The sequence below is a fragment of the Gorilla gorilla genome, chromosome 5 (genome assembly GCF_029281585.2).
Source record: "Gorilla gorilla gorilla isolate KB3781 chromosome 5, NHGRI_mGorGor1-v2.1_pri, whole genome shotgun sequence".
NCBI lineage: Eukaryota > Metazoa > Chordata > Mammalia > Primates > Hominidae > Gorilla > Gorilla gorilla.
This window is the reverse complement of record NC_073229.2, coordinates 153,436,334-153,448,516: the sequence shown is the minus strand read 5'-3', so window position 1 is coordinate 153,448,516 and position 12,183 is coordinate 153,436,334. Positions and strand designations below refer to the sequence as shown.

At 35.6% G+C, this 12,183-nt stretch overlaps 1 protein-coding gene across 6 annotated transcripts in view; it reads right to left on the bottom strand.

The window, feature by feature from the left end:
* Positions 1-12,183, bottom strand: part of LAMA2 (laminin subunit alpha 2) — a 631,365-nt gene that overhangs the window by 255,646 nt on the left and 363,536 nt on the right. For all 6 annotated transcript variants that reach the window (XM_055391635.2, XM_055391626.2, XM_055391631.2 and 3 more), the window contains exons 13-14: positions 9,549-9,650; positions 7,527-7,738 (exon numbers count right to left, since the gene is read on the bottom strand). In XM_055391635.2, the coding sequence (XP_055247610.1) occupies positions 7,527-7,738; positions 9,549-9,650 (314 nt within the window). The remainder of the gene's footprint in view (positions 1-7,526; positions 7,739-9,548; positions 9,651-12,183) is intronic.

Genomic DNA, 12,183 nt, shown 5'->3' with positions numbered 1-12,183 from the left:
TCCTGTCTCTGATATTTACCAGCCTTGTGGCCTAGAAGAAAATAACTTATTCTTTCTAGGCCTCAATTTTTTCTTCTATACAATGGAGATAATATAATAGTCCATACATCATTAGCTTGATTTAAAAGGAAATGAATATAAACTTCTTGGTATAATATGTAACACATAGTAGGTTATTATGAAATACTAGACATTTTATTAACCTATTTTCATTGACTGTTGAAGCCAAATAAAAATTACTACAAGAACATTACAAGAAATATACTTTTCACTATTTGTATCTCCAAATCATTTTATTGCATGAAAATAAATTTTAAATAAACTCTAAGAGCACATAATTAAATGACTACTATTGACTCATAATAATCACAGTTTTAAAAATTACCAATAGACATTTTATAGCATATGATATGGCATCTTGTAACCATAAGAAAGAAGCAACTGATTCTTGCTATGGCCTGCATTTTCAGTTCCTTTCTCAGGACTGATGGTAGATTTTTGTTGATCAGTGATTCACAATTACCAAATAACTTGTTAGATTTGGGAATCAATGCTGGGAATTTGGGAATCAAGCCAGAGAGCAAAGCTAAAAGGCTCATTACAAGGTGTAAACGTATCTTCAAAAGTGATGATCTTTATCCAAATTGTAAGCTTTTCAGCAATAGATTTCTAAAATTTTCATTGCTTTTACCCCCACTTTGCTAATCCTAGGCACTTGACAGTACTTTTGAATATGTATGAGCTCATATATGATCAGGAAGCAGAAAAGGAAATTAACCCTGAAATCACCAAATATAGGCAGTTGGATGGAATCACCCTGGCTGCTGAGTGCTAGATGGCACCCTCTAAACACAAGCCAATTATCTTTACCTGTAAATAAACTCATCCGACACTATTAATTGAGTGCTATATTCTCTAGGGGCACATCTTGGACAACCTGGTAGAAGGTTCTAGATTACGCAAATATCACTGTCCTATAGTGTTTAGGTTACATGTGTCATTTGAAAATCATTAAATGCTTTTTTCCCCCTTCACTGAGGAACCCTGTCAATGAAAAACGCAGTGTCACAGGCATTTACTTTTCTTGTCATTAGTTTAGATGAAATTCACATCATATAAAATTAAGCATTTTAAGTTGTACATAGAGAGGAACTTTGACATTTGGGGTAGGATGAAAATTTTCAAACCTATTTAAAATTTAAAAAATAAATTGTACAATTCTGTGATTTAGTACATTTACAATGTTGTGCAACTACGACATATATCTAATTCTAAGACATTTTATCAGCCCAAAAGAAAACCCAGAATCCATTAGGCAGTCATTCTCTATTCCCCTCTTCCTCTAACCCCTGTAAGTTAACAATCTGCTTTTGTTGCTATAAAGTTACCTATTCTAGATAACTTCATTGCAGCACGTATCAGTATTTCATTCCTTTTAATGACTAATGTTCACTGCATGTACATGCCACATTTTGTTTATTCATTCATCAGTTGATGAATATTTGGATTGTTTCTACCTTTGAGCTATCATAAATAATATTGCTATTCATATTCATGAACACATAATACCTATTTTCAATTCTTTTGGATATATATCTAGAAACAGAATTTCTGGGCCTGATAAGTCTCCTTAACACAACGGGGTTTTGAAGAGTTACTAAAGAGAGTACTTATGTTGGCATGAGCTTATGGGCTACTGCTTGAGAACAGAAACCTATCTTGCCATCTATATATGCAGGATTATCATCTCCACACATGTTCAGTAGACTTTTGTTGAATAGGTGAATTGATGAATGGATGGATGGATGGATGGATGGAAGGATGGGTAGATAGACAGATAAATGTATACAAAAGTAACTGACTAAATACTTAAATAATAAATGAATAGATGAATGGAAAACAGTTCTATTACAAACAATGACTAACAAGCTCCATGGCAAAGGATACAATAAAGACTACTAGCCACATTTCAGATGAATAAAATCAGATAAGTAAAAGACAAATTACTTGTTTGATTTGACACAGAAGATAAATGGAAACTGTTATCATTAGAACTTGAGGCCAGAGACCAGAACTCGCCTGAACGTATTGTGAAATCTAACTGCCTGGAATTAATGGACTGTCACTTGATAAACCTATAATTCTGATCATTTTAATTTCAGAATTAGATGATTTCATGGTTGATACACTAGTTGATTATCATACAATAGATCACCACAATTTACTAAACAGCAGATTGATTAACTGTATCTAGATACAGTCCAAGAATTTCTCATATAAAATTGACATGCAAAACTTAAATAAAGAGTTCTGGAAATTTCAAAATAGAAGAATGAGCAGTTGACTACTTTAAGAAACAGTTTTAAAAAAGATACAAAAACAAAAATATTTTCAGTGAACTGACAAATTTCATTTGTCTTTTGAACAACAGATGTTCCTCTCCTTAATCTGTGTAACCATTTTGAGCTATGAGAAACTTCAACACTCAAACATCTTTCCCAGTAATATTCCACATTAGTATTCACTGAGCAATCCCAATGTTCATTAGGTTCTGCTATTTGTTAAATGGGATTTTAATGTGTTTAACAGTTTCAAGTGTTACTCATGAAGAAGGCTGCAGTTTATTTTTTTTCCCCTTCAGTATGGTCATTTTCTTGATATCAAGCTGCATTCATTGAAATACATAATGTTGGCAATAATATAGTACTAAATTTTAGAGATGCATGAGCTATCAAAGAATTGTCAACTAAGTCAAATGCTTTAGCTGACTATTCCTTCTTATTTTTTATGCCTTGAAAATACAGAAAAGATGATGGATGAAGAGAGAGGACATAATTATACAAGCCACTATGAATAATATTGGAACTATTTCAGAAACATTGTCTTGGTGCTGCCTTAAAGATTGCTCTCAATATTTTTGTTTTACTACATTTCCCACCAGAGTAAGATATGCTATATTACACTAAAACAACCAGCACAAAACATGACACTTTAAAACAACAAAAATACCCTTGATGTTACAATTGTCTTTTTTCTACCCACTATATATATATATATATATATATATATTTGCTATATAATTTGTTTTATATATATATATATAGCAAGATATTTTCTTTAAACATTTTCAATCCCACATTGAGTAAGAGCAGTAACTGACAGAAACTGATACTTTTGCAGCCATTTATTAAAAGTGTATTAAATGCTAACACAAGAATTCATTGCTTCTTTCTTAGTTCTACCAGTATGCACTGTGCACACTTCTTCTGCACTATTTATATGCACTGTGCACACTTCTGCACTATTTATATTATCATAAATGTACAGTATGTACATGTATATCTGTCTTCTCTACTGTACAATGCCTTCTTTGAACTGAATGATCATTTGTCCACCTTTGTATCCTTATAGCCTAGCCTAGAATGACTGCTTTTTAATAGTTACTACTTACAGAAAATATACTATTTTCTGTGCACTATGATACAGGCTGGAAAGACATTTCATTTAAGTATCAATAAACAATGTAACAACCCATGTCTATTCACATTTACAAATGAAGAATCTGAGGCTCAGAGGAGTAAAGAGCCTTGTCCAACATAATACCATTAGCAAAGGGTGCAGCATAGATTCAAACCCAAGAATGACTCCAAAACCAAAGATCTCCTTGTTACCCTGCATTGCCTCCCAACATATGTTAGATACTATTTCAGGTGCTTAACATACATTATGTTTTCACTTAATTGCCAATTGAAATTTAGACATTGTTTCTGCCATTGTATACAAGAGGAACTGAGATTTACAGAGATAATCATGGAAGGTGCTCAGTAAATATTTGCAGACTGAACGAATCCAACACTTATGGAATAGCATTGGGAGGTAGTCAAAGATAATGGGAAGGAAACGTAGGGTAAAATGTTGGCTGAACCTCTTACCAATAGCCGGATGCCAAGTGAGCTGCAAAAATCTTTTTAAGTCCTAGTGTTATCAGTAAAATGTCTTCAAAATGTAGTTACCCAAATCATTAACTTCAGAAGGCAGAGGTATACTGTGTACCTATCAATACTATTTCTATGATTATCAAAGACTCCTTTGTTTACAAAGGAATTTTTCTAGATTATTTATTATATAAATTCTGTATAATCTTTTTTGATCCCAAACCCCAAAATTTACTCTAAAAGTTGTGTAAAAATATCTTGCCTTGAAAAGATTCTGTATTTATTTTCAAGCAATACTCATGAGTTATATCATGATGAAGTCACGATGGACTCGGTTATGCTGTGGTAACAACTCCAAAATCTCAATGCCTTAACAGAAAACAAAGGCTTACTCATGTAAAATACTCTACAGGCCTGGATGACTGTTAGGGCAGCTGACCTCTGTGTGCTAAATCAGTATTCCAGACTTTTTTTTTTTTTTTGGAGACAGAGTCTCCCTCTGTCACCCAGGCTGGAGTGCAATGGCGCGATCTCAGCTCACCGCAACCTCCACATCCCGGGTTCAAGCGATTCTACTGCCTCAGCCTCCTGAGTAGCTGGGATTACTGACACGTGCCACCATGTCTGGCTAATTTTGGTATTTTTGGTAGAGATGGGGTTTCACCATGTTGGTCAGGCTGGTCTTGAACTCCTGACCTTGTGATCTGCCTGCCTCAGCCTCCCAAATTGCTGGGATTACAGGCATGAGCCACCGTGCCCGGCCCCAGGCTGTTTTTTAATCTTCTGATTGCTGAGTAAGCTGCAAAGAGTCTCACACTGGAAATTCAATGTTTACCTCAGGAAAAAAAAAATACATCATTTCTACCACATTTCATTGGCTAAACCAAGTCATGTGACACATCTACCCTCCAGGATTAGAGAAATGCAATATCCCCTATAGATGAGATTGGAAATTTGGTGAACTCTACTAATGTCTACTGTAAAGTTAGAGGAAAATACATTTTGTGCAGAGTTTTATATCTAATATAGGTGCTTCATAAAAGCCTTTCTTGATTTAAAGACCAAGGATGTTACTAAATCCAAGTCTTGGAGAATTTAAAGGTGAAAGATGCACAGTTCAGTTAGGTTGATTTCTCTTATATTCTTAAAAGAAGAATGAAAAGTTTTCTACTTGTGCCTTCATCTTCCTAGTGAAGACAGCGAGAAGAAAATAAATTAATTTTATCTAATGGGTCTCAGCATTCTGGATAAAAATGATAGTAAGAACTGTCATATGTATGGAAATGCCAGTATGTGCCTTTCTTTAGAGGTCTCTAAGTCTTAATGGTATTTGGAGAAAATGTGATCCTTTGGGATGAAGTAGATAAGATAGAAATGCTTCATATTTGTGTGCTGGGTTACCACTAGCCAAGTGCTTTTGCAGCTCTCTAATTCAATTCTTGCGGTGACCTTTTGAAGCTGGCAGAGCAATTGTCCTCCTCCTTATTTTACAGATGAAGTGATTGAAGTCCAAAGAGGTCAAAGCCATACTTATGTTTACAACTATTAAATAGCTGAGTTGAAAACAAAAGTCAAAATCCTTGACCCGCAGTCCAGTTCTCCTTCTGTTATACAATTCCATCTAATCATATAACTAACTGGAGGAACCTAAGCCCATTTGCTGAAAGAACTGCCACGGAAGTAAATCCACTGTAAATAAGTCTAAATATGAATTTTTGTTGAGCTTCAATTTACTTGTGCTTGCACACAAACAGTATACCAAGTTGAAAGCCTACTGTGCAAGACAAGTTGAAATCAATTCAAGTGATGTTTTACAAATATGACTCAATCTACTAGTAGATCAAAGATAAAATATAACAAGCTTACTGACTGACTCCAGATTCATGCCGACTTTCAGCTCACCTGAGTGGGTAGGAGTTTCAAATTTGACATTGGCTTTTACTTATTGAACCACAGTGCTTTAGGTAATGTAGGTGACAGAAAGTAGCCACCTACTTGGATTAGCTCTTGTGTCATTTCACAGAGCCGCGCTGTGAATGCATTCCTCCTGTATGGCGAAACCTCAGAAGACTGCAAATGAAACCAGTGATTTTAAGACGGGTAGACACTGAAACTGTCCAACATAAATCAGGGGGAAATGTCTTTGTATTAACTAGCCTGAAAAGCAATGCTGACAAAAATACATAAGCCCCCAGCCACTTTTTTTGTCAATTTAGTTGTCATTCATTTTGAAAGCTGGAGGACTCATCTCTTTGTACTGTTTAAACATCATGACAATCTCTATTTGCTAAATGGGAAAAACATAATTAATTCCTAAGTGCTGCTTCTCATCTCCATGGCATTTTAACCCAGCTTCTAGAAGAATTGCCTATGCAAAAGAGGTACATTGTTTGGCAATGGTTCTGTTTACGATTCTGCAGTTCTCTCCTTTGGGAAATGGTAATGATGATTAGACTAAGTTGAAATATTACCAGTGAAAGGCAAACTAGGCAGCACAGGGAAATGATGAGGGACAGGGAGGTGAGAGGTGGTGGTGTCAGCAATAAAAACTCCAATATTGGAGACATTGCTTTCATTAAAGGTATACCGAGTTGTCAGGCTGGGGTCACATTTGAATGTCTAACTTAACCTGATTTAGAAGGAAGTTCCTATGACATCTTGTGTTATTTATTATTAGAGTAGAAAACGAGAAGCGTAAAGAGCTCATTCAGACACAGTTGAAGTTAAAATTCTGTCAGATAAAAATGTCATTGTTTTAAAAATAAAAAAACAAAGCCACCTACAGCAGTTAATCAGACACGAGCATATTTGCTTCAAGTCAGGGAGTTCACTCTTTTAAAAAAAAAGGGGGCGGGGAGAACAAGAAAAAAACTGAAAGTGTTCTAGGTGATGAGTACTTTCCTAATGATCACATATCATGTTAACAAAGACCCTGAAAAGTAGGCATTAGTATATCCACTTTACACTGAAAAGAAACGTTCCTCAAGGCTTAATCACTTGCCAAAGGTCACACATACAATAAGCAATAAAGCTTATTGAATTTCTATTCAGTTTGGCTCCAAAGCTCATATTCTTTCCTTTATACCATATGGCTGTTATAGTCTTAAAGTGTGTTACAGTGAGATGGGTGGTTACTTAAATGAAAAGACTTACTTTTCTTATTACAATCTATATACTATTAAGCCAGAAACTAGTTAACAACTACTGGAAGGAAATATTTTAAAAACCACTTTCCAAATAGGGGTGCCCTGGAATTTATATCTTTTTAGCTTCCCACGCTGTGAGTCATCATAAAGGAGACTTTATTTTCCAATATAACATTTCTCAATATGGGAATCGTTATTGATCACATGTTCTGACAATTGTGAAAGAATCATCAATAATAATAAAAACCGAGACAAATTTATTCTGCATATTTAAAACTGTAAAGGTTTAAGAGAAAAATCTTTCAGAAAACTAGGGCTCCGTTCTTATCTGCTCTTTGAAGACAGCAAATCCTAGGTGCCTTAAAAAATTCACTCCTGGGGCGGCTCCTGCACCTTGGCCCCAAAGTAAATGTGTGAACGTTGGAGCTGCAGTTCTTGATTTTACCTGAAGATGGCATCCATCCCAAAGCTGTATGTGATTTGTAGGAGGACTCTCTTCAAATTCGCAAGCACTGTCATAAATTCCTTTCTACTGACTGGAAAATGTGTGCCATGTAGGGTAAATGATTCTTCTTTAAGTAACAATACATTAGTATGTTCTTCAGATGGGTGCAGGTACACCTCATCTTGGGCTGTGCTGATGCTCAAGTCATTACCCTAAAGGGTGAAAAAAAGAAATAAAAAAGGGTAAAACTGAAAAGAGGGTACAAAAGTGTCACACATATCTATATTTGGATCCTCCACCCTCAATAGACTTTTAACTTTTAAAATTTATGTTTATTTTTTATTTATTTATTTCTTTTGGAGACAGAGTCTCGCTCTATCCCCCAGGCTGGAGTGCAACGGCGCGATCTCGGCTCACTGCCACCGCTGCCTCCCAGGTTCAAGCGATTCTCATGCCTCAGCCTCCATAATAGCTGAGATTACAGGCGTCTGCCACCAAGCCCGACTAATTTTTTGTATTTGTAGAAGAGGCGGGGGTTTTGCCATGTTGGCCAGTCTGGTCTCAAACTCCTGACATCAGGTGATCCACCTGCCTCAGCCTCCCAAAGTGCTGGGATTACAGGCATGAGCCACCACACCCGGCCTTAGTAGACTTTTATTTTCAGGTTGGCTTTCCCTGTCATTCAGGGAATATATTTGTGGTATACATGAAGGGAAGGCAATGCAATTTCAATATTAGCCTTAGCCAAATGCATTAAGAAGCATATGCTTCTTGGTTTGGCATGACCTTAGTTCCCTGTTAACTAAAATAATAGCTACCTGACAACTCATAAACATATATGTGATTACAAACACCTTGAATTGACAAAAGTGCACGAAACTTACATATTTCAAATATAGATGGATGTGGGTTGTGTAGAACAATAGGGAAAGAAACTTAAAACTGAATTAAGCTATTATTTTAAAGGAACTTACTACATCGGGAAAAACAAACAATAAAAAAGACTGCAGTCTAATTCTCAAAATAGGACAATGGCATCTAAGGAGTGTATTGAATGACCTATGACACTTAAGTAATCCTTCTTGTTCATTCACATGAATGCTAAATAATTTCAGTCAACACTTTACATTCAGAGAACTCTTTTCATCTTAAAGGAATTCCAAAGTATACATCTAGTTGCCATATACATATATATATAGAGAGAGAGAGAGAGAGACAGAGAGAGAAAGAAAGAGAGAGAGCAGACCACTTCATCCAATACTTGAAAATGTCCATTTTGAGAAAAGAATTTTTCATTTTATCATAGATTCACATGCATGAAAGTTTCAAGACAGAAAACAACAGAGCCTGGTGCTAAATTAACATCTACCCATTTGGAATAATGAACATGCATGTATGTGTGTGCCTCTGAATACGTATCAGTGTCAAGGGGAGGAGATACATTATTGGAAAGAATGGATATGATAAGAAAGGGTGGCAGAGAGCCTCTAAGAAAAATTCAGGTTTCAAGCATTTTGAAATTGCCTATGGCCCTTCAAATCTTGAAAGCAGTTTCTCCTGTACCTTTCTTACCTAAAACAGGATTCTGAAGTCAAGATTTAACTATAGCTAAATAAACAAGTTTCCTGTTTCATTTTATTTTATCTAATATAAACAAGGGAGTAGACAATAAAATCTATCTGGAAGCAAGAGAAAACAGGAAAAACACAACCATGTAAATTAGCATGTACCTAAACACTTTCATAATATTTATATTTTGGAAATATGGTCCTTATGTTTGAAATTTAATTTCAAGTCTGGTCTAAAGTTCTCCTTTATCATTCAAACCCAACAAATATACTCAATCTTCTAGATATGTCTCAGAGTGAAACAAAAGAGTGGCACAAAAAACTCCTAAGGTATATTTTTTTTTTTTAGTAGTCCTGTAAGTCAGTGTCAAACAAGGCAGGTAAAAAATACAGTACTGGTAACCTTAAGTAACATCAGGAAGTAACACGGGTGAACATGCTCTCAGTACTCTACCTCTAAGATAATCATAAGCTGGAGAACATGCTCTGTATCTTCTTCCTCTTCTTCAAGGTCATATGATATGGTAAATGTCAACTGTCCTCCTACTGCTGGGAGCTACAAGACAGAAGATGCATAATCATTACGGGATAGGAGATGGGCTATTAAATCATATTTTACTTACTGTTGTATAAGAATTTTATTGTTCTATAGGGCAGTATTTGCAAGAAGCAGAACTCACTGGAGTACGGAGTGGGAATGATAGGCATTTATTTAGGAGTAACCTTTTATGAACCTTACCCATCAACTGCAAGCCTGACATAAACATAAATGTATGTATTATTTTCCCCAGTATTGCAGGCTTGCTGAAATAGGTTAAGTTCCATGAAGCCAAACACCAGATCCTCCTGTCATCTTCTTAGTCTACAGTTTGAGCTTTACAAATCCCAAACAGAGAACGATCTTTGTCAAAACTGGGAGAGTTCTAACCATCTGACCAGAAAGTCACTCACTTTCTGTGAGTCTGGATTCTTTCAACAAAGACATACCTCCATTTGACAGGCACTTTACATAGCCCATACACTAAGCTGAGAAATGTTATTGGTCAAAGAAAAACAAAAGATTAGCAGCAAATTTTATTCTATATTAAAATTCAAACAAAACAGCCAAAGAAGGTATACTTTCCTCTGTGCAATTTAATAGGCTTAGTTTGAATAAATATTATCCTCTTTTCATTAAGCAAACTTCTTTCCTTCTAATATACATGCCAAGCCCCATGCAATGTACACTTGAGGTTTACATTTTCTGACATTGACAGTCACCTTGTAGAAATTCAGAAAAAAATAGGAAAGCAAGATCATTTATAGGACAGGAATCAAAATTGAAGTTGTGAGTGACAGATTCAATGCAAATGCTGCAATCCTTTTTTTAAAATTCCACTCCAGCACTGTAAATAGAGATATTCATAAAACAAAGCTGATGATCTGTATTCTGTTGCTGATATGCAGAGACTTGGCTTCGCCGGGTTGGCTCTCTATGGCCTTTCACATCCAACCCTGACCAGACAGCAATTCCTGGTTGGGAATGTACTGGATGGAGGAGGAGGAACCCTGATTCCTCTTAGTGTTCCACAGAAAATGGCACATAGCTCTCTACGGCTGATTAAACAGGATTTTAAATTGCAGCTCTGCAACGTCTTCTAAGAGCTCATTACATGGGGCTCTATAAGGAACTCAAATTCAGAAAACTCTGATTCCCCTAATCCACTGAGAAATGGCCTTATTTGAATGTCTTTTCACATATAAAATAATAAATATCTGCCTGGACTACAGCACTTGGCATTATGGTGAGTAATGAGGGGTGAACCTATGTAGAAGATTTTAGGTTCTATTAAGATAAACATTCAAAATTTCACAAAGCATGCTTCTTCAGATCAGCTATACATTTTCTCAATAAAAGGATTCTAGAAAGGCAGGAGAAAAAAAGTTTTATGTTGTATATATTTCAAAAAAATGACTGAACTATTTAGAATTTTCTAAATTAATAAATACATTTGAAATGAGGTTTGGGAAGAATATTGGGACATAGGCCTATAATGTTCCAAAATTTTGAGCTTTCAAATCTATTTTGATTATTTAAAATTTGAATTACATGCTATTTTTCTTGAACATGGCTTCTCTAAATAGGAAAGAAAAATATCAACTTAACATATGAAATCACCATATATGCTCAAATAAAATACATTTTGAATTAAGGATAATTTTCCATTTTGTCAATAAAAAGAGTCAAAGTGTGTGTAATTTGAATGTCAAAGCTGTTACGACTATAGATGAAGTAGAAAAAGATCACCTATGATACTTGATTTGCTAATGTGTTTTTCATACCTATTTATAATAAAGTCACATATAATGGAAACTTGCAGCACTCCCCACCTTTTTGGCATCAGGCATTGGTTTTGTGGAAGACAATTTTTCCATGGACACAGAGGAGGGGTTTTGGGATAAAACTGTTCCACATCAGATCATCGGGCATTAGATTCTCATAAGGAGCGTGCAGCCTAGATCCCTGGCATGCGCAGTTCACAATAAGGTTCCTGCTCCTGTGAGAATCTGATACCATCGCTGATCTGACAGGGGTAGAGCTCAGGCAGTGATGCTCGCTTGCCTGATGCTTACCTCCTGTTGTGCGGCCCAATTCTTAACAGGCCACAGACCTGTATAGCCCGGGAGTTGGGGATCCCTGACATAAACTAAAATACTATGAGACAGGAATTAGAGGTGGGAAGAGGGAAAAGAGGAACAAATAAATATGCAGAAAAATAGGGGCTCCTTGTGCAGGTCAGCAATAATATAAAACATGAACTAAGGAACAGAAATAATTTACCTTATTCTGCTGAGGGCTAATAATAATAGCGATAATAGTAAAACATTGTTTTAGCTCATATTTCATAAAATGATTTTTTTCTAAACTCTTTTGTGTATCTCTGATACTCATGTTTGCCATTATTACAACATATTTTGAATTGCCTGAAAATTGTCATGAGTGAAGCTGTTTTACTTCCATTTAAGTTGTGTGAAACACAGACCATTTAAAAAATTTTCGGGATACTGTTACTAGATGTTTTTTTCCCAAGCCACAGTTACCCATTTAC